This window comes from Lepisosteus oculatus, chromosome 7 (assembly GCF_040954835.1).
Source record: "Lepisosteus oculatus isolate fLepOcu1 chromosome 7, fLepOcu1.hap2, whole genome shotgun sequence".
NCBI lineage: Eukaryota > Metazoa > Chordata > Actinopteri > Semionotiformes > Lepisosteidae > Lepisosteus > Lepisosteus oculatus.
Window position 1 is genome coordinate 38,351,644 of NC_090702.1, and position 24,180 is coordinate 38,375,823.

A 24,180-nucleotide genomic window follows, 5' to 3' on the forward strand; every position below is an offset into this window, starting at 1 on the left:
TGGGAAACAAACTGACCCACAGCTCACCCATCCAGCACTTGTGGCGCCCCTCAGTACAAACTAAGCTGTATTTTCTCAATACTCAACTAGTTCACCGTCTTCCATAGGTCTGTAAGCCAGCCCAATCCATTGGAGGAGAACTCCCCTCTGGAGACACCGGAGAATGCACACCGATTGAAACCCTTTTCCTCTCAACTGGTCTTATATATTCATTATTAGTTCTCCTAATTAACAGGCAGCTGTCTTGGCTCAAGGCCACAACACTACCTCACAAGCCTTTTGTTCTTAGGTTTTATACCATAAATATTGTATGAATAGGCATAAATATAAATACAAAATCTTAGTCAGCTTAAGAATTCAGTCTCAGTTGAACTTTCAAGTACAGATATAGCTTTAGTGATATGTTAGGATTTGGTAGTTATTATTTTGTTTATGTGAAAGCTTGCACAGTACTAGTACTACAGGATGTATCTAAAGTAAACATCTAAAGTTTATCTACAGTATGTATTCAATAAAATGTATAAAAAACATCTAAAAGGCGAAAGTATCAGCTCAAGATGTTACAGAAACTCCATTTCAAGGACAGGGGTTGCAGTGAAAGAAATGCAAAAGAATATTTAGTTTTATTTGTGATACCAAAAACAAAATAAAAATGTACACTGGTCATAGGAAAAAATACCTATTTAAATACAGGAACTAAAACAGCAAATCTTTTTATACTGAAAAATTCATTTTGTTTTTAATTTAATTAACTTTCGCCAGAAACCCTTTTCCTTAACCCTTTAGTCATGCTACTTCATTAATATGGAATAAGTAAACAGCTCATATATATGTATAGACATATATCACATTCTTGCTAAAATGTGTGGCATTTTGGAAATATACTGTATTTCCAAATATTGTACAATAATTGCTTTACCAATAAATGAACAACTGCATGACAATTATATAAACAAAAGGACAGTGTTTTGAATTTTAGAAAGTTGTAGAGATAAACAGAAACCATTGACATGCCTTTTGGTTACTGAAAATATATTTTCTTAATTATTATGATCTATTTGAAATGTGACATTAATTGACATCACAAGAGGAAAGTCTGTCACTAAATATGCTATAGAAATGATGATGAAAAAATGTTTTACAATTTAACATTGAATTCTGAACCAATCAAAGCAAAATGATATTATAGATGATAATCCCCTTCATACATGTTTTCTTCTTTTTGTTTCTATGTCTTATAACATACACTACATAACACTAAAAACTGTTTTACAGCAGTACAACACATACTGTATTAAAACACCAGTTTCAGACATGAATACAAGTAATAATATAATGTTCAAATTTGATTTTTATAAGGTCAACAAAATTGAATTCCCTGTCCTATAAAAACAAAACTAAGAAAAAAGTGCATACATTGTATTTACAGATCACTTTGATAAAGTGTTTCTTAACCACAATCTTGAATGGTGATTTTATCCAAATTTCCGGAAATATTGAGTATCTTCTTGTCTGTTCTTAACTGGCTCTGCATTATGCCAACATCAAACCACCAGCAATCAACACATTTGTATCTGCTCTGTTCTGCATATGGTGTTTTATCATAGTTGTGAAGTCTCTGTGTGAAGGTCATTCATTTCAAGGTAGCAGGTACTGTAGGTGTCTATAACATATGCTACTTTCAACTATATAGATATGTTAAACTATACCTCTTTAGCTAAAACATGTACTGTTTTAGCTTTTTATAAATATTACAAGGTGCTATTTTACACTTCCTATATATGTTACGCCACGGCCCCGGAGGACTCGTCGTTCTATCTTGCATTCCACCATTCCAATTCGGAAATTGGCTTCCTGACCCTGGTTCGTCTCCCGGCTACGTCTCCTGGTTTTGGTTTTGGCACTCTACTGTTTGTTCAGGTTTTGACTCTCGGCTTCCACACAGTTTACAGCTCCGTTTCCATTTTTGGTACTTCTGCTCGGCTGGACTTCCTACGGCTTACTGACCTCAGCTTGACCACTCGACAACGTCTCTGGATTTCTTCAAGATTCTGCATAGGGTCCACATTATTTCTTATAAAACTAGTCCCTAACAATATACAACTGATCTACAACACATCTGTAAAACAATTAGGTCTCCAGATATTAATGGTTCATGATATTAGGTTTTTGTATGCCTGGTATTATTTTTAATGCAGAAACACCGATTAAGATTTCCTTCTATATGCTCTTTCATGAAAATATATATCATACCTCCAAACTCTTATCTAACAGAGAATACTGGATGCATATTGGTTTCATGGAGACGAGGCTAGAGATTATGAAGCTGGAGTGTAAAATTAGTTCTTATGAATTATTGTGATAATGGGTCATGAACCTGTTATGTTTGAAGAGGGAGCCCATGCGGGGTACTGGCTCAAGTTGAACATAGGGTCTCCCCATGTTGTGATGGCCAATATAACAACAAGAATTCCAATAATGTTAACTCCCAGTCCAGCCTTTACCTAAAAACATGTAAAAATATAGATGTTAGGAAATAGCAAAAGCAGTTGCAAATAATAATTACTTATGTTTTACTCTACAAGCTTATTTAAAGATGTTCTTACCATATCCATTACTTTCAAGTGACCATAGGCAAATACTATAGCATTAGGTGGATTTGCCACTGGCAGAAGGAATGCAAAAGAAGTACTTAATGTTGTGGGTATTAGAATATACAGAGGGTTTATATTGATGGCTTCAGCCTGTGAAAGGCAAAGAGACAAATATTTAACCAGTTTTGCAAGATAATATGGTTTTAATCATAAATGATGAAAAATAAATAGAATATATCCTAAATGGATATTTCACACAACATGAGTAATGAGTAAAATTTTACCATAACTGACATCACAGGTTTTACAAGGGCTAGGACAGATTAAATCTTACAAATCACCAGTGCTTGACAGTATTTTTCTCATTGTACGTGAGGAAATGAGAGATGTTGTTCAAGTAATTTAAACCAGAATGTTTCAAATGTCACTATGGATGGGAGGTATACCAACAAATTGAGCTAGACGTTTGCAGGAGCAGGAAACTATAAAGGCTTTATACAGGAAACTGCCTTATGTCTGTTATTGGTACAGGTATTAAACAAGTAGAGATTTAATCCTTTTCTGAAAAGTAGAAAGAAAAGTATTTAACTAACAACACCTTTTTCAGATGTTTTCCTAGTTCACACCACTTGATTTTTGGTGTAATTCTTATCTTTTGCATGGAAGCTATCAATTTGCATCGAAAAAAATGCCATACTTACCAATGGAGAAAGAATAGGCAGGAATATTGTAATCGTGGCAGGGTTGCTGGCTACTTCAGTTACAGTGGTTACAATTAAACAAGATAATACAATTGTTGCCAAAACAGGAAGAGATGCCAGTGGTGTTAGCTGGTTACCAACCCACATAGATAATCCTGAAACCTGCAATTTGTAAAAATTAACATTATAATTTGTATTATCTTTTATTATTGAAGCAGGTGAAGATTATTTCACTTTTCTCTGTGTTTGAACATGTCACTATTGCACATCTTAAACAAAATATGAATCCACTTTCAATATTTTAAATAATGTGAATGTACAAATGAATGGCACAGTGGTACAGTGATGAGCAATTTCTGGGATGATATCTGTGTGGAATTTGTATGTTCCTCCCATGTTCACATGAGTTTTCTCCAGTTTCCCCCCTCAGTGCAAAAACATACTGGTAGGTTAATAGGCTTCTGGGTGAACTGGCCCTGGAGTGACTGTACACATGTTTGTCTGTATGTGCCCTGCGATGGCCTGGCATCCAGTCCATTGTGTATCCTGCCTTACACATATTGCTTGCTGGGATAGGCTCTGCCTCTCCTGCAGTCCTGTATCAGATGAAGTGGTTAGAAAATGGATGGATGCCTGAATGTATAGTGCTGAACTCTTGATTTCAGTATTACTCATGAATTTATGTGAAAATAATATGCTTTTAATACAACAGTATAACTAGTTAAGGCTGTAAATTACCTTGGTGCCTTCAGCCAGGGCAAAACCACCACCGACCAGAAGACAAATTTCCCACGGCATGCAAGACTGGAATTCTTTCCATGTAATTAGTGTTGAGTAAGAAATGTCTGTAAAATGAGCCCATTGTACATTATTGAAAAGGCCTTTGAACAGATCATAAAAATACTATTGCACAAACATATACAGTATAACAAATTGGAAATGGGTTTAATATTACTGAACAGTAACAGTAATTAACATTGCTTAATCATCAAGAAGTGCAGTTGTAGTGCAAATACTTTTGTCTCCTTGTTAGAACTGCATACTTTTTGAAAACAAGTCAGGTAGCACATATTGGCAGTGGAATTACTGCAATAAAGATACTAAGCATCTGCCAAGAAGTTTTGTGACACAGTCATTGCACATTCCTTATGGTGTATAGACCCTGGATTGATCTAAATTTCCAAATTGTGATTGTGTTCTATAGCTGTTTACAATATCTGTTGCAATGCATCAACCCTCTCCACAAGTCTTTCATAAGCTCTAATTCTACCAGTGTTTTTAAAACATGAGTACAATATTCAATCTTCTAAAACTAATATGTATTTTTGGCCATATTGGCAATATATTATATTCTTTAATATGAAACTCTGAGAAATCAGATAATCAGATCAAATCAAAATATTACAAGTACTATAATACTGGTAATATTATAGTATTATAAACATTATAAGAAACCCTTATGGAAAGGGCTTGATAACATAGTAATATTGAGTTTTTATCAACAGATACTTACCAGATGAATGTTTTGTTGGCATGTTTGCTGGTATGATAAAAAACAGGAGTCCAAGGATTAATGCTGCAGTAGCATCTGTAGCATATCCTTTGTATCTGTACAGGAAAAGGGTACTTTTTATGAATGTTTGTAAGAATTGTAGTAGCGATAATAAAAAGAAGAAGAAACAAATTTTAGGAACATTTAAGCAATATAAGGAAATTGAAACATTCATTGTAATTATATTTTCTTTGTTCAAATGAAATCTGTGAAAAATCAATTACATTTTTTTGATGTGGAGCAATATCCAGCTACTTTTAATTTAATTTAAAGATATATATCCCTTTTTTATATCCTTCAACATTTTAGCAATTTCTCCATTATTCCTTAAAAATGGAATGTGTTGTGCTTAGCTTTATATGGGTGTAAATGTTGACAAATGCTCAACTTCAGTATTTGTCTCAACACAGACATTTGTCAATTTTTATTTTAAAATTCTTACTGTGGGAAAAGAGATGACCAGCCAGGTATAAATCCAGGATCTCTTGTAAACCAAAGTAGAGCCATTAAGATGAATATGATCAAGGTGACAATCTCTTGATAGCTGCAAACCCAGAATGAACCAGTCAATTAAAAGTCCAATTTTCCTTTGCAACACACACAGCAAAAAATAAATAAAATACATCCTGCAACAACTTTATTATTTCTTACCTTAGAGGCCCAAGATTTTTGTATTCATCTGCTATGATCTTAGCAAAGGCTTTTTCTCTTTCCGATTTCTCCTTTTTGCAGTGAAATAATGCCTTGAAGCTATGGTTTTCAAACGAAAAGAGCTGGTGTTAGTAAAGAAAATGTGTTTCTCTTCAGTTCCTTTTCATCTCTTTAAGAGAAGCTTGAGAAGCGTAATCACAATGCAATTCTTAGTGAAATATTAAACAGTGGCAGTAGCAATAATAACAATCAAAGTTGTCATAGATTTACCTATTTAATGACTCACATCAATGAACCAAATCTTAGGCTTTTGCTTCTTTCAAACCACAACATCGGCCTGTAATATTTTTCTTTTATTCCCCCCTAAACAATAACACAGCAGCCCTCATCCAATTATGTGTAGCCATGACCTCTTTCACTGCTCAGCCACAGAATAAAAAGAGTTCCAAGTCTGAACTTACTCTGAGCCAAGGAAAACCCAGTGCAACCAGAACCATGATAAAACGAGAATGAGAAGAGTGATGGGGAAGCAGAAAATGAACCAATTTCCAAAGTTGATACACTGGCACTCTGGGTAAAAACTAGGAAAGAAAAGAAACATCATGAAGTACACTGACCTCCCACTTCCATACCTATTTTAATCAGGATTTACTTAATTGATCAAAAGATGTACAGTATGTAAAGTGTAAACCTGTTTTTTTGCAAAAATAAATTATTTCTTATTAACAACACTAATAAAATAGCACACACATACTGTACATACTGTATGCCCATAACAGATAACCATTATTGATTCAGATCTTATTGCCTTTAGCCAAAGATATTCTTTCAGCAAGGTGTTGCAAGTTGGGCTTGTCTAAAATTATCAAGGTGTTTATGTCTAGAATGCATTAAAGGTCATTTTTTACAGACTGGTATGGATGTGTCATGTTTCACTTCAGAGATATGCCATTTAAACATTTAAATTGACTTTTTATGCATACCCTAGTCTAAAAAAAATCCATGATCTTATAGAAATAAGTACAAGAAAATGTACATCCTCATAGACAGAATAGAGATTTGTTTGAAAATTATAGGAGAACTTTAAAGATTAATATACCTGTGGGTACACTATAGGCAGCAAGTGTTGCCTAAAGCATCTGACTACAATACTTCACTTGATTCAGAATAAAGAATTTGTAAATAAATTTAGTTTATAAAAACAGAATAATAAGCATTGATGTCAATTATGACCTATGATAAACCTGTACTTCCTAATAAATTGGACAAGTTATAGCAGAGAAACATACTGGTTGAATTGTTCAGCAAAAATCAAGTTGGTAGAAGTTCCTGTGATTGTGGTCAATCCCCCAATTGTGGATGCATAGGCAATACAGAGTGACAAGCCTTTGCACATCATATGGTCCTTGTGGCTCCGGTATTTTCCTCTTGTTGTAGGAATTTCAACCTTGAATAATACAATTCAATTAATGGAATGGTTATTTATGGGTTATTTATTGAAATTATGTTAGAAATCATCATTTCAATACCTTGTTGCTGACAAAAATCAAAGAAATTATCTTAGCTTTAAAAAAAAATCTTATATTTCACTTGTAATTTTTCCAGTGTTTTCAAATTTAAATATTTAAAAATAATTTTAAAATGTGGGTTCAGTAGTATCTAAGGATCTGTCTGTGCCTTTTAAATCTTTTGTTTCTCGTAAGTTAAACAATATGAAATCTTACTACCTCAGAGAAGGGACATGGACTGTAGCAGTCTAGGTAAACTATTCTTGCAAGTGTGCTTACCAATCTATTGTCTCACAGAAAATAAAAACTTCCACAGATTAATAAATAAAGGAATCGTTATTTAGGACATTGTTTAATTTAAAGTGAATAGAACAAAATAGTCATCATATGCATAGGTAAAACATAAGAAAGATGGAAAGGGGTGGGCTGGGGTCCACTAGCAAATCTGCATCGTCTGTGGTTTAACAATCTGCTGTATGAATATGTATACAACAGTATGCTTCCCAGATTGTGAGTTATCACATATTGCAAGTACCTGACAGCTATGTATGTAATTTACCACCCAGAGTTCTTTAGGTCACACAAATAGAATATATTAGTAAATATAAGGCCACTGTCAGGGGTAACAATGTCTTCTGAAGGGGAGAAGATCTAATAGCATAAGAGTGCCATAACCAGAATTGGAAAGGGTCAGGTACTTTATTACTGTGGATCAAATGGTCCCCTGGGAAGCACATATTTGAAAGATTGAAACTATGATCTATGTGTTCCATTTTCCTTCCTCATCAGCAAAGTCCAGCAGCTTTGCATTATGTTGAGAGAGATAATTGCAGGTAAGAACATGTATCACATCCAGAAATGTGGGAAAAATTACTGTATATCTCTATCAAGCATTGAAAGAACGAGATATGTAAAATCTTGTTTCTAATACATAATTGCTTTCTTTTAGAAATGTAGCTTACTTAAATGAATAGTACATTGACCAATTTTATTAAATTAACTAAGCAGGGTACACAGTTTAATTAATTTCTGTATTTGGCTCTGCTTGCATACTCACACTTGTCAAATCAATGGTTCTCAGGTTAAAAAAAAGAACTGGGCATGTACTGCAAGTCACATTTTACTGAAATAATTTAAAGCCACCTTAGATAGGTATTCCCTTTTCTGTTACTTTTGTTTTCAGATGTGGAAATATATAATTGCATAAAAGAAAGAAGACATTTCTAAATCCAGTCATTATGAAGATGATTTAGGCGAACAAAGAATAAAAAAATCAGGATGGGACAAAAATACTCAGTGATAGATAATTTAATAAATACAGTAATCAAAGAAGATACCATTTGTGGCTCTTTAATGAAAGAACAAACCTCTTTTTTCAAGTATGCTATTGACTCTTATCCACTATACTCCATTGGCAGGAAACAGATTATCTTACTTTTGTGTACTTACACCAATGAGGAAGGGTATTGATTACGTTTTCCTTTTCATATGGCTAACATATGCCCCAAAGTGTAATATTAGCTAATTGTTGTAATTGTGGCCATTCCTTACTTACGTCAGTCTGTGGTGGTGCATTCATCGGCTCTTTGCACACAACAGCCTTCAGTCCAGCTCCATTACTAAAAGAAAAGATAGAAATTAAAATAAATTCAATGTTTAGCCAGGATCAGTTTCTGCAATCTTAAAAAATATGATCTAAGATATATGGATTACCTTATTATTTCATTATTATTGTCCACGTTTTCGTCATCCTCTGTGAAAATAAGTTTCACCACAAAATTATGATAAATAATGCAAAATCCATATTCTTAATATTCATATTCTTAAAAATATTCTTTATTCTTTATTCTTTATTCTTTATTCTTTATAACAGTCTTTATGCTGACCTGCTTAATGTGAACATGTTTAACCTCCAGCATCCCTCTCTTGTTAATGGTTATCTGACCAGCAGGTAGAGTGTTTTACTATAATACTAATTTATAATCTATAATCTATACAAAGACAAAGGAAGGTTATGGAGACAATTTAATCTCAAGATTTTAAGATCTAAAGCTCGTGCTTGGTTATTGAACACATTTAATGATTTTTTTAAGAGATGGTACCATCGAGTTGTAACCCTCTGTTTGTTGTTCCACTCATTCTTCTCATCTGCATAGCATGAGCCTCAGCTTCGGCATTTAAAATCTGTTGAATAACAGCTTCAACAATTGGCATCACCATGGCAGCGGTGGTTGTGTTACTGAGCCACATGGAAAGGAACGCAGAACTGACCATGAAGCCAAGCATGAGCCTGAAAATAAACATCATCGTTATTTTAGGCTTATATAATTAATTGCGTCATTAAGAGAATATGAATACTTCTTAGTTATAAACACCTCTCTAGAAATGGTTTTATTCACATACTGGAAAACATCCCAGTTGTTACAGGTTCCCTGAAAATTGTTTTTGGAGGTCATTACACAATGTTCAGCCCCTGTAAAACTGGGAAATTAGATTAAAATATGAACTTTTTGTTATTTCTGTAGTTTTATTGTCGTTTGTTATGAGGTTGGTTTCTGTTAATAGGATCTATTATGTTGCTGCATTAGTTTAAATTGTTACATTATACAATGGAACCTGATAATAAATGGGTGCCCTTTTGACAAAGTAGAAATGCATTCTTCTGTTTAATTAATCTGTTTGAAGTTTTGATATTTTATTATTCTGTGAAATGTGAAGAATGTGCCATGATATTAAGACTTATATCATGCATTTCATTAATTTATAACACATTGTAAGTGATTTCAAAATTCATTAAGAAAAACATTTGATAACATTTTTGTCTCAGAAGCAGTGATAATGAGGATTGCTGTGTTGCTAAAACAACCCCCCATCTCATAATTGAAAGCATTTTGTTTCTAGATGTTCAAAACCCCCATAATGTATATAATATTAAATTGCTCTTAACCTAGAAGTAAAATAAGTATTTTATGCTAAATTAAACACATCCCACAAGCTCTTTAACATGTTCTAATATGGGAAGTGCCGGTGTGCATATAAAGACATACATGACAAATATGTAAATGTGATTTTGATTTTTTTTCTTACTGCCATGCATATATCACCAGTATCAGTTAGTTTTCCTTTATGTATTCTTTGAAAAACTCAGGTCAGGACCACATGAAAACTAAAGGGACACCTAATAGTTACAAATTTCAATCACAGTATTTGATAACAGCTATCGTGTCTGTGGAAGACTGCCATCACATTTCAGGTTTGGATTGAATTCATGTGTTTTAAATCTATGAATGTAAAACACAAAATTATATCAGTTGTGTATTTGTAGATAACGTACCTTTTCACGTCATTATACGGATTTTTTTAAATTAAAGGGTAACTTAAGAAAAATGTATATCAAATGGATAATTTGCTGCCAGTTTTGTTAGAAACTTAAGGTAACAAGGATCAAAGGGCAAGTAACAGCAAGCTATTTATATAATCTTTACTGAGGCTAAACAATGCAAACAACAGGATAAGGGCTATTGAACCAACAATTCCTTCTTTAGTAATGTTGTCAAAACTATTGCATTTACCATCCAGGATTGACTCCCACCAGTATAACTAACTTCAAAGCAATTCTCTTGTGCAGGTTCCACTTTTCAATAGATGTAGCTAGACAAATGACCCCAATCAACAAAAGGTGGAAGTCTTTGAAATAGGCTGAAGCAACCTGAAAAACAGCAATGTGCAGCAGTAATGTAAAATGTTTTATTACAAAGATAAGTTGCTGTCATCATTTTGGATGTTTATATATGCAAGTCAAAACATCAAATGAAAGCTCTGTATAACTGAAAAAATAGTACACCAACCAGTAAACCAGTTTTCCTATTTTGTAAAGCATTGTACATACAGAGGAGCAACAATAAGTTTCTGATGATCACGGTTTTACATATCGAAACTGCCCCTGTCATGGTGAAATTCTATAAATGGTGCTATAATATTAAAATGTAAGAGAAAAATCAGATAGGAAAAAGTAATGCAGCCACAGGGACCAATGTCATTTGCAGAAATGTCTGCAGAAAACAGTTTCCAGGATACCCAATAGGTACTGTGATAGGATATTGACTTCTTTTATACATAAAATAGACAATAAATCATAAGTAAGCAAATAAATATTTGTGATACATGGATCAGTCTACACCAAAAGTGTCCCATTTTGTCTGACGCACTTATCAATAAAAAATAATAACTTACCTGTAGTTTTAGGAAATGAATTATAGACATAATAATATTTTTTTTATTATAGAATTCATAGATATTTGTATGGATTTTTTCAAAGTATTTTATATCATAAAGTGTTTATAGTAAGTATTGTGTTAAAATGCTTAAGCTCTCTAAATATGCCACAACTCATTTACTATAATGGACATTTCTGTCTGTCTCTAGACCAGATTACATAGATCTATTTTGTCACAATCAAAGAATTCTAAACTTCACACAGTAATACTTTTAATATTCAGGATAAAAAAATAATTAAATACCATTACCCAGCCTCGGGTTACATCAACCTTCTAAATAGTGAGAGATGTCCTCTGTTAAGTAAGGCTATCAGCAGATAACCAACTCAAATTATCTGTGTTGAATTTATCTGTTTGTTAACATTGGTGTTTGTGACTTACACTGTAATTCAAAACTGACTAAACTGTTACAGACATATTCATTAATAAGAAAATCATTTGGAAGGAAAATTATGTCTTGTCATGACATTTCACAATCACCTGCTGTGCAGTAAAAGGTGTTTATATTTTCTTTCACGGGCTTTACCAGAAAATATCTGTAAGGTCTAGAATGTAGCACTTAGAACTAGAATCTAGAACGTTCCAATGAATACTCTCAACACATCCCAAGCTATGTCTATGTTCTTCCCTTATTCCAGCTCAGTGGATCCCAGAGAAAGAAGAATGCTAATAAGTCTTGGCAACCATAGGGTTTGCTTTGGTCTTCATAGTTAAAGGAGAAACCAAAACAAAGTGTTTGCTTACCTCGGATGATTTTAAAATGCCAAACAAAGGAAAGAATAGGGCAGGAATGAGGGATGTCACTGCTAGGGGCATTGCTTCTGTTAGCCAGTAAATGGCAATGACAAACATGGTAAACGCACATTCTGCTACCTGGAAATATAACCAAAAAAAAAACAACAACAAATGTATAACAAATCATTAGAATAATTCATTACATTTATTTAATACTTAAGTCCCAAAGGATCTGAAAGCACTAGTATATACTATATACTATAGGAGGGAATCCACTTCCTCCACCAATTGGCTTCACCAATTGAATTAAGGGGGAACTTTATGTAGGTCAATTGTACGAGACAAAATAAATTATAGCTAGAACAGGAGGGTTAACACCCTGATAAACACATGAATCACCATAAGCGTCACAACCGTAATTTGATGCATAAGTATCCATATTTGGTGGAAACGCCTTTGGCAGCAATCACAAAAGTAAATATTTTTGGGGAAAGGGCTGTTGACTTTGCACACAGGGTTGGTGCAATTTCTGCTCATTCTTCTTGGCAGATTTGCTTAGTCTCTCTCAAGTTGGTTTGTGATCACTTATGGACAGCAGTTCTCAAGTATTTCTATAGTTTTTTCAAAAGAATTAAAGTCCTGCTGAAAGGTGAGTTTTTGTCACAGTTTTAGGTCAAGCACTCCAAGACTTGCCAGTACTGGTGCCCATCTGTGTTCCAATCAGTCAAGCCAGACTGAGAGTGATTATGCTGACATAGTGATGACATAGTCTGATAATCAATTATCAGGTTAGAAACTGTTAGCTCTGAACACTCCAGAAATGTGTAACAGTGCACTGATGAGATCTTGTCTCCAACATACTGTACTGATCACAAAAAGGCAGCATTCTCTTGAAAAACTAGGAGAATTGGCTCCTTTATGTATTTTTTCTTTCTTGACTTACAGCGGGCTTGACATTCAAAAGGTTAAATCACCTCATCACTGTGCTCAATCAAATGTGTCACTAATGAGGTGCTTAGAGTTTATGCAACAAAGTCACTCAACTGTATCAAGGTTAGTCATGAATGATCAGTTAATTGAAACTTAATCAATATCCAAAATCTACTGTACTGCATATACTATTATTTTTCTGAAAACATACATACATAATTAGTAATGATATGTTTCTTTTTATACCTCAGTTTATGTTTTTAGTTTGGTTAAGTGGAGTCTTCTCGTTTAATTTCTTTCCAACTCAAAGTTAATCAATATCTGATTAACACAACAGTAGGGAATGCCAATTTGTTTTAGTTGTGAAATCCCCAGTTCTTATCAAATCTCTTTAGTCTGTAATGTTCTAGAGTCAAATGAGCTTGATAAGTATTTTTATTTGTTCCAAGCTGCTGAACTGCAAATTAATGTTTCCTCACAGATAGTATTGCTGCCGTTTAGGGTAATCTCCATTTCTAAACAAAAGACACTGAATTGACTTAGCTCCAAAACAAAATATAATAACCCCCAAAAAAAAACTGTTCTTCTTCAACAGTAATATTGCTGTTAACATGTGTAGGGAAAATGAGGATTATTTTAATAGAATAAGGCTATATACTGTATGCAGTATATAAAAGAAAATATGAAGCAAAACTGGGCTGGAAAATGGGCTGGAAAATGAAGGAAGCTGTAAATCTATTCTGGTGCAGGCACCTCCCAATAGAAGATGCTGGCCACAATATATGTATGTATTTAAGGCACTGGCAAATTGTCAATAAGATCAAGGAGTTATTTAGATTAATTTATGTTACAAGCAATACCAAAACAATGAAAATACATTCATACAAGATTCCATTTTATATCCTTTCACTGTAAGCGCTGGAGCCTATTGAGGAGATGATTTGTAGGAATAATATTCACTTCCAGTGAAAGACTAAATATATTAGATGTAATTCACCATTTGTAATTTGTCCTTCTACATTTCTGCAGACCCTGTTTAATTGCTTGGTCAAAATCATATCCACATGGATATACATTTGGCTATACACATAAAGAAATCAATTAACTTTATAAATTAATTTGTGCTGTATGTACAGCATACTAAAGGCACAACATTAAATTGTCATTTCCTTACTTTTGTCTTGATGAGCAATGGAAGAGGTAGAAGCAGCAGAGGTGTGAGAATAATTATGAAGACCTTGTGAAAAGCCCAGAGTTTGGTAAGGAACCCCATCTCTCTTGTCCAGCCAGCTACACGCCTTTGCAGACACTTAACTATATTAAATAGTCTATCCTGATTAATTTTTCTCTAAACAGCCACCTTTACCCATTAACAAAAATCAGATATCTTCCTAGTTAACAATAAAACTTTATTGTTTTAGAGTCTTCAGAACTGCACATGCTCAGCAGATGCAAGCCCTTTAGATTATTACAACACAATCTTAGTTTCCAAGAACTGCTGTGAAAAAGCAAAGTTGCATGTTATTCTTCCATAATGCTACATAATATGTATATATATAAATATATATATATTCTGAATCCATACCAAAAGCGTCTTTTTAATCATTTTAAACAGACCAATCCTGAACATTTAAAAAATAAAGAAAATATTTTCAGTCTCATAGCTGTGATAATGCATTGTCTTCATTTAACTTCTTTTGTTAGCCACTTACTGAAAGTTGACTCGTAGTTCTGGATTTATCATCCTTCCTTGAGATTCAGTATCTTTGTTCTCTGATTAAAGAAAACAATACTTCCACACAAAAATAGAACAGAGAAAAACGACTGTAAAATGTGTACCAGCTTTCATAAAGATGAAGATAAGACGATAAACAATCTGATATTTAAAAATTCAGAGTTATTCTACTTTTAAACATGGCTATGTATACAGAAGCAAGTGGATATGTAAAATTGGCTCTCATTAGCTAACATTTTGTTAAATAGTTATTGTAGTAGTAAACCAACACAAGCAAAATGTTTCCAGAACCAACAGTTCAAGTGAAGAGGTAAAAGTCCACCACAAACTAATTTAAGCATTTCATTTAAAATCAGGTTGAAAGGAGCACTCCTCATCTTAATCTCTGTTTTCCCAGAATTTACATTCATAGGAGAGGTAATTAATGAAAGCAGTCAGCTGAGTCACTCATCTGCATAATTAAAATCAAATCGAAAGAGTTTTATTGTCATTATCAATGATTTACAGTGTGATTTACAGTGTTGCCAAAGCAATAGCAATTATCAGTACATTTATAGAGATGTGTAATATTAATAATTTCATATTATTTATAAATAAATGAGGCTACAATGTCAAAGAGAAAATCAGGTCCTAACATATAAGTTTTCTTTGCAAACTTTAGTTAATAATTACACACACCCTATTATCAGCGAATACTGAGTGTAGGTATGAGGTTTCTTTGTTCCCAGCTAGTGAAGTAGTGACCAAGGTGACAAATCTTAAAGGTCTGAAAATATTAATAGAAGTTTACACACGTTCAGAACTCTTATTAATGTACAAGCACTGTGAGTACCTGGGCCCAGACTTTTACAGAACCAGGAAATCAATCTTGACCATGTAAATGAGTACAAATATCATAAAGGAAAGGGGGTAAATATTTCTTCTAAAATACTTTAATCAGAATGAAATCACATCCTAAATAAGAAAAGAAATAACTTTATTGTCCTTTCAAAAGGGTGGTAATGTGTCTCTGGTATCACTATACAAGACAACAACATGAGAATCAACATAAAATACACATTAAAACAAACAATGGTTCTACAGGTAGATATACAACAATACATATGCACACCTCTCGCTCTGCCCATATTACACTACCATTACACATAATCTGATAGCTCCATACAGGAAACAGTCGTTTAGCAGTGTTTAATATACCGACTGCATGGGGAACAAAGGATTTTTTGAATACATTTTTCTTGGCCAAAAACTGCCTCCTTGAAGGTAGCAGTTGGAAATGGGAATGAAGAGTAGAAATGAATGATCTGCTGAGCTTTCTTTTGAACTGCAGTATAATACAGATCTTTGAACTGTTTGTGTGGTCAACCAGAAATTTTAATAGCAATATGAACAATTCTGGCCAAATTCTGGCTACCATACCACTCAGTAATACCATTTTGTTAACCCTCTCTAAAACGTTTTGACTCACCCAAAGCGTTTCAGTATCCTGATCAAATATGCACTGACTACCCTTCTTAAAAATGTTCCCAAGTATTTAAAGCACTGAACAGCCTCCACAGGTTGATTAATAAGGGAGAGTGGTTAAAAATCTGATGTATTACTATCACAGGCAGCCAGTCATTATGTTCTATGGAAGTAATTTGGTTAATTAATATGATCAACATTAATATGACGCATGCTGGACTGACACCACAGAGTAATCCTCCACCCCTAATGACATTCCTTTTGCCAGAAGGAAAAATAATTTAAATCAAATTCAAATAATTTTATCGTCACAAACAATGATATACGCTACAGTATTGTCAAAGCAATTACAATTCAATATCAGAACAATTATAAATATTTATATTAAACATCCGTAATTTATAAATTATAAAAGAGAAAATCAGGAATCAGGAAAAAATAGAAGCAAAAACACGTTTGGTAGGCTTATTAAGATACAAGCACTGTGAGTACCTGAGCCCAGATTTTTACAGAACAGGAAGCTAATCTTGACCATGTAAATGGGGTACTGTATAAATATTACAGAGGAAGGGGGGAATCAGGTTCTTATAAAATATCATTCAGTACAAAATCACTTCCTAAATAGATACTAACCAAAAGGAGAGCTTTCTCACTCTTCCAAAAAGAGTATTAAAAGAAACTAGATTTAATTTTCCTGGTGGATACCTCAAAAAACTATTCCCACAACTAAAACAGCAGCTGGAAGATAATTGGTCAGATAACTGAGGGCAGCAGTTAATTTCAAACAGTTTTATGGGAAGTGCCCTTCAAGACAAGGGCTTTCATGTTTTCTGAAACTGCTGCCCTCTTACAACATACAGTACAGTGTATAAATAAACATTATTAAAATACAAAAAATATTCATACAAGTTCATTGTCCTGTTTATATTTGTGAAAAGATAGGTCATGTTAACTAGAATTAGAGTGAAGACCATTTTCACATGTTGCTCTTTTCAGAATTGATATTTATAAAAACTGGAAAAATCCCCACAGCTATTTGGTACTGATGCTCATCACATTAACACAGGTTAGGATTAGCTAGTTTCAGGAAAGCACTGCTCTAGCTCTGATTTGCAATCCCCCAAATTATAACCCTAATCAAAGCTATGTTTTGAGACTTGGGGCAATTTAGATAAGAAAGGTTATCTTGGTAGTTTGGGGCTAATATATCCAAGGATCTGATTCTTGAAATAAGTTATGGTATCAGCTTCACAAAACAGCTGGGTAGCTTGTTCCATACTGACAATCAATAACAAAGTGCTTCCTGTTCTCTGTTTTAAATATACTTCATAGCTCCCAGTGATTCCTGTTACAATGTTGATTTTGAATACATGGGTCAGGTATCCTTGTAATCTTCTGTTCAGGACTAAAAAGGCTCAATTACAATTTCCACAACAAACATGATTGGTATTGGGCCATATTAATAAATAACACCCTTGCGCTGTCAAATATGATAGGAATGTAGACTCTGAAGTAAAAGGCTAGTGACCTCAGCCTGACCACAAGTACTTCTTGCTCTTTAGAGCAAAGAGGCTATGTGGCAACTGGCAGACAGAGGACATAGAAACAAATACAATTAAAAATTGACAGTTTTTAGTTTAATTGACAGTTTTTTCTGGACAGGTTACATCACGAGAGACACTTCAGAGAAAGTCAGTTTCTCTGCCCCATTCCACACAATCCACAGACTTAGGAAAGCTGTCACCCCACTGGCTGCCCAGTAGGTTGCATCCTGGCAAGACCTGAGGGACACACAGTCAAGGGCACTACTGGAGCTCACAGTTCACAGTGTTAAAGTTTGTTGTTAGTATCATATGTGATACATCTGGGAGCTGAGGTGCCATAGCAAGCAATCTGTTAATAGGTATGTTCCAGAAAACATGAATGTAGCCAAAAGTGACAAAACCAGTACTCTTATTTACAGGTTGGGGATAACAGAAACCCACAAAACATAACAAAAGCCCAGCCTCTCAATTACATATCTGTCTTAAACTAGATACACCAGACATCAAAGAAACTTATTGGCTTCTCAAGAACTAAGTCTCACTCTGAGACTTCTTCCAAAAGCTTGCATCTCATAGATACCAAATTCCACATAGGATTTACCCACTGTTTCACAGTGGGTTGATTTTTCCCTCTGTCTATGTCTTATCTTCTTTTGGAATCTGAGCTCCCTAGTTTTTAAACCATCACCTGACCAGCTGTCTGTTCCCGGGGGAATGTATTTCAGGCAACAGCTGCCATCTTGCTTGCCTCTGCCATCTCTTCACACACGTACTGTACAGTATATATTTATATATAGAGAAAGATTTTATTTTCTATTCACTTGTATTGAATTTACTTTTTCTTTAGATTTTTTAATATTTTCTTATCTATGTACTCAAAGTATCAACAGTAAATGTCATGAAAAACATTACATTAAAACAATTTGAATTTGAATATGAAAAGTGTGAAAAGAACTTAAGTCCTCTGGATTACATCTCTTCTCTGAATACACCGAGTGGGGTACTCGAATTCCTTACACTAATAGAGCACTTTTCATCCCCATGGTTAACTCTGATGAAACCTCTTACAAAGCCAAGGTAAACTGAGCTGTGAATGTATGAACTTAAAACAACAACTGAAACTGTATGGTCTGAAAACCGTGTATACTGTATAATCCTAAAATCTGTATTTTACAGTCAATATATGTGATGCTCTCAATATATTTATTATCAACCTTGTAATATAAAGTGCATTGGATACTCCCAAATAATCAGAAAATCATGGTGAAAGAAAAAAGAAAGACATCAGTACCAAGATACAGTACTTCTTTTTTGAGATACCATATATCTCTGCTTACAGGTACTGTGTCTAGATCATTTTAATATTTACAATACAAATCAGAGAAAAAATTAAATATCTTAAATCCTTAAAAAGCAATTTTCACAAAAGAAGAAAGATTAAAAAATAAAGATGTAAACCAGGTGAGGCACCACGTGAACCATACAAGGTCTGAACACTGTTAATGAATAAGCTGCTCATTAAAAACTTGTATCAAATCTATAACACTATAATTCTTCAGGCCATGCCTGCTTAAAACACTTTAAGAATGAATTACCTTAAGAATTAGATAAGGACAGCTTAAATATTAAATCTGGATATTCTTCTGTAGGGTAATGAGTTCACTGTGGTCTGTCGATACATTTAACTATTAAACTATTTTGCATCTGAGCAGAAGGCTTTATGAAAATGCTGGGTTCAGTTCAAGCAGTTTTACAACATCCCAAGTCTTGAAACTACTTTGGTACTGTGCCTGTAAGTGTTTTGAATATACATTAACAGAACACAATGATGCAAAGAATGAATACTGATCAGTATGAATGTTCAACTTTACATTGAGGATTTTCATGCATAAGAAATCAAGATAATCAATAGACAGATAGCAATGGACTGTAGTATTGGTCCAGTAAACACTGACCTTAGATATATAGTATTATTGCATTATGAAGATTTGTTACAGTGGTGCAATTTGTTCGTGGTGCAGTGGTTAGCATTGCTGCCTTGCAGTGCTGGGGTCCTGGAATCAATTCCTTAGGGGCTACCTGCATGGAGTTTGTATGTTATCCATACTGTATGTTCATGTGGGTTTCCTCCGGTTGCTCTGGTTTCCTCTCATAGTCCATACTGGTAGGTGATTGGCTTTTGGGAAAAAGGGCCCTAATGTGAGTTTCTGTGTATCTGCTGTATAGTATGTGTGCCCTGTAGTGGACTGGCATTCCATCCCAGATATTTCCTGCTTTGTACTTGTTGCTTGCTGGGATAGGCCCCATGACCCTGTGTTTTATTTGCCAGCTTTGTTTAGTTTCCATAAACATTTTCTTTAACTTTTCCATAAATACTAGAATGAATTCAGAAAACAAACCTACAAAACGTCAACAAAAAATCTACTTTAGAAGTATCATGACTGGGTTTAGAAGACATAGAGTAGATACAGTATACAGTAGATACTGTTTATGCAATTGATCTGTTCTGAAGGAGCAGCATGAAACAAGAGCTCCTGTTGATTCCTGAATAATCTTATCTACACAATAATAAAGCTAGAATACAGTGATAAGTGAAGTATCTTAATAAAAAGAACTGATGTCAAACTTAGATGTGGCAAAGTTATACTGTATGTGGTGGCAGTTAGTGCTTCTGTCTCAAAGCCAAGTCCTGTGTTCTGGATTTCATTCTGGGCTGGGGTGCTTCTGTGTGTTCTCCTCCTGTCCACATAGGGTGCTTTTCTCCAAGTGGTTCAGTGTCTTACCATTAGACATGCTGTCTAGGTTGATTGGCATCACCAAAGTGCCCCGTTTGAGTGTATAAGTGTGTTTGTGTACCCTGTGATGGACTGGCATGCTGTCTGGAAAACAAACCTGCCTGGCCCCCTGTTGCTGCCTGGTTAGGCTCATAACCACCCTCTAAGCGTAAAGTGTTCATTGTAAATGGATGAATGAAATGTTGGACATATACCACAGATTAAGAGCTTGTTTAGAAAAGTATGCTGCTGTAAATTTTGATGTATGCATATTGCTGCCCTATATAGAAAACAACAAAGAGCTATTTAAACGTCTCCTAAAAATGACATAATAGCAGAACTACAGCTTTTTAGTCAGAATTCAAGGATGAAATGTCATAGAGGTAATTCAGGTATTTAAAATAAAAATAAACAATTAACAATATATTTTTAAGGTGATTGTCAATTGCCAAAGAAATACAGTAACTTAATTACAATTTTGGATTATTTAGCAACAGAATGAACAATGTGATATTAACTGGCATTTCAGTTATTGTTAAATGTAACTTTAAAGTAAATTACAAAGGGTGGCACGGTGGTGAAGTGGTTAGCATGGTTCCCTTGCAGCACTGAGTCCCTGGGTTTGGTTTCAGGCCTGGGATGCTATATGTGTAAAGTTTCTATGTTATCACCCTGCTTGTGTGGATTTTCTCTGGGTCCTCTGGTTTCCTTTTGCAGTCCAAAGACATACTGGTACGTTAACTGGCTTCTGGGAAAACTGTCCCTCTTGTGTATGTCTGTGTGTGTCCTGTGATGGACTGATATCCTGCCCAGGGTGTGTCCAGCTTTTTTACCCCTTGCCTGTCCAGATAGGCTCAGGTTCCCCCCCTGCAACCCTGTGTTAGAAGTGGTTAGAAAATGGATGAAATATATCACATTTTTAAAAACTGTAGCTCTAAATTGTAAAAGCCAATAAGGGACACAATTGCAAAGAATGATCAAGCTTTTTTAAAGCCTTTTGCCTCAATTTGTTAAATAACATGGTATAAAAACATCATACAAATTTCCCATTCCTGGGAAATGTTCTGTCAGAGTAGATCAAGGTTACCAGCTGAGTAAACCAATGCTGTAAAACCTACACAATAACCAATCGTTAATAGGCAATACATGATGAAAAAAATGGTAACCACCAAGCCCTATTACTGTCAACATTTTTGAAAGAAGCAAACTGGTTCAGGGTGAAAAAATATTAGAAACTGAAGTGTGTGTGTGCCAAAGCACTCAGCGCGGAAAGATGATGTGGAACTAAACAATAATTAAATATGTAAAGCAGTTTTTTTGTCAAATAGTCAGAATGCCTTTGACTTTTTCTGAGTTTATGCTGATCATTAAACTGCTTGTGTTGTGTTCTTAAGTAAATGTTTCATTACCTCATCAGGCTCCAAATGTTTCTGAGTGCTCAGTTTACAAGAATAGAAAATATTTGTTAAAATACTAGGAACTTCAAAGAACAGCGCAGACTACAGACACAAGCATGATGTAAATGTGCTGGCTCTATCTGTAGTCCTTTCAGACTGTGAAAATGTTTGATATTTCCATGCTCTTCATAGTAACTCATGTGGGAATTTTAAACTCATATAAAACCACATTTCAAAGTTCCTTAAACTAAATGGAAAAAGGAAAATAAAACAGAGTGTAACCTCTCTCTTACAATATTGTCTTCTGGCCGATTCATAGAAACATATTAAAATGATGAGTTTACTATTTTGTGGTAGGTTAGAATTTAAAAGAGCTACCTTTCTTTGTTTTAAAACTTTCTATGGAATGAAATTGAGCCTGGTAGGTCTCTGTGGAAATGATTGATCTTGTTTAAAATAGTTCTGGGCAGTGATTACTGATTGTCTCAGCCAGCAGCCATCCAAAGAAGTTACACCGTGGCTGAGTGTGGGTTCTTCTGTTGATGAATATCAAAGGATTTGTAGTTAAAGAGCTGGTTAGGATTTCCCAGAAAAAAAGACGTATTCAAAACATATCCTTACTCAAGTCTGAACAGTTCATTAAGTACCCATACAGACAACTCAATAACATTTTGTGAGCACTTTTTCTCACATATTAATTTTGTGAAATAGGTAGAATATTCAAGATGTTTTTATTGGATTAATTCTTCTATTCTCAGTATGCAGCCCTGACACTTATTTACTGTAAAGGACAATAACTTATTTAACAGTTCCCAGTGATAGGCATGTGACATTTTTTCTTTCATGAAATACTAGCATCCTTAACCTTCTCACAGTATGTAGAGTCATATTGACTTTAAATCAATACTACTTAAAAAAAAACTGTAAGTACAAAATAAAATAAAAGTAAAATGTGGATATTTATGTGTTTTGAAAGGACATCATGTTTTACTGTTGAAATATATTGAGGAATATCTGCTTTCTAGCTTTTTTTCATGATATACTGCACAAAAGAAACAGCACTCAAGTCTATTGGCTTACAATAAAATATATTAAACATTTAATTATAAACAATTAAATAGAATGTGAGCAAACATAGAGTTCAAAGGATCATCTTATGTTTTCACTATGAAATGAGACACACTTTATTATAATAGTGTGATATACTGTATAGATATAAGAAACTATAATTTAATATTAGATGTAAACTCTCAGACCATTAACACAAATCTGGTAGTTTTGATACATTGACCTGATTAGCTTTAGGATAGACAGTTCTGTTATTATTCTGCAGCTGAAGCCAGGTGGAAAAGGTGGTGGTTGTCTCTTGTTGACAGTGATGGATTGGTCCCATAGATTTTGGACGTTTGGACTTGGGTAGGGAAAAAAAACCCAGAAAATTACTAAATCTACATATTAGTTCTTTTTTTTAGTGGGACTGTGAAGGACAAAGAAAGTAGAACATCTTGCTTCAGTTAACTTCAGTCTTATTGTCACCACTCGCTATTTAAAAAAAAAATACATTCACAATTGCAAATACCTTTGAGAAATCACGTTTTTATTCTTCATTTTTTTAATTGTAATTATTTGTTTTCATCATTTGCTATATTTAAATCTAATGTCACCTGTAGCTGGCTAGCTTGCACATCGCAGTTACAGTATCTTACTAGCTGCTGCAGACTAGCATCCATCATGCAACCTTAACATTTAATGAACATGACCTGTGAGCATGCCTTTTAACGATTCTGGACTTTGAACTGTACTTCCTTTTATGTCAAAGCCAGAACACTTCCTAGCACACAACCTTTGAAATGAAAAACCTTTGTTGCGAGAACAGGAATAGACCAGTAATATAGGCTGTGTAAGTTAAGTTCTAAATTGCAGAATTTATTATTCCTCACCAATATGTTTTACTTCTGTTATATTGAAGGTTATGGATACAATAATTAGAACAGAATAACAGGGTTATCTGCATAGGAATAGGATTCTAGAAAATGGTCAAAATGGATTTAGAAAAGGCAGCTCTTGCTAAACTAGAGTAGAGGTGAACTAAACTAGAGGTGAAAGGAAGAACCGTAATAGATGCAGAGCATATTATTTGAAATATTTACAGTTTTAGATGGTCTTATTATAAGAAAAGTCTAAAATACCTTTTGAGATGTTACATTAAATTATACAATGCTCTAATAAGACATAATTTAAATTACTACACACAATTGTGGTCAGTGTTATACAAATAAATATACTGCTGCTTTTGAATAGAGAAGAGTCACCAGAAA

At 34.1% G+C, this 24,180-nt stretch overlaps 1 protein-coding gene across 1 annotated transcript; it reads right to left on the reverse strand.

Moving 5' to 3' along the window:
- Positions 1–611: 611 nt before the first annotated feature.
- slc13a1 (solute carrier family 13 member 1) lies at positions 612–14,229 on the reverse strand. The gene is made up of 15 exons (XM_015352482.2): positions 14,123–14,229; positions 12,028–12,156; positions 10,579–10,715; positions 9,109–9,296; positions 8,720–8,759; positions 8,562–8,625; positions 6,788–6,945; positions 5,960–6,079; positions 5,499–5,597; positions 5,290–5,391; positions 4,809–4,903; positions 4,034–4,140; positions 3,296–3,457; positions 2,607–2,744; positions 612–2,504 (listed from the first exon to the last, which is right to left on the reverse strand). The coding sequence occupies exons 1-15, from the start codon at positions 14,219–14,221 to the stop codon at positions 2,370–2,372; spliced, it is 1,773 nt and encodes a 590-aa protein (XP_015207968.1). The 5' UTR covers positions 14,222–14,229; the 3' UTR covers positions 612–2,369.
- Between the last annotated feature and the right edge of the window lie 9,951 nt (positions 14,230–24,180).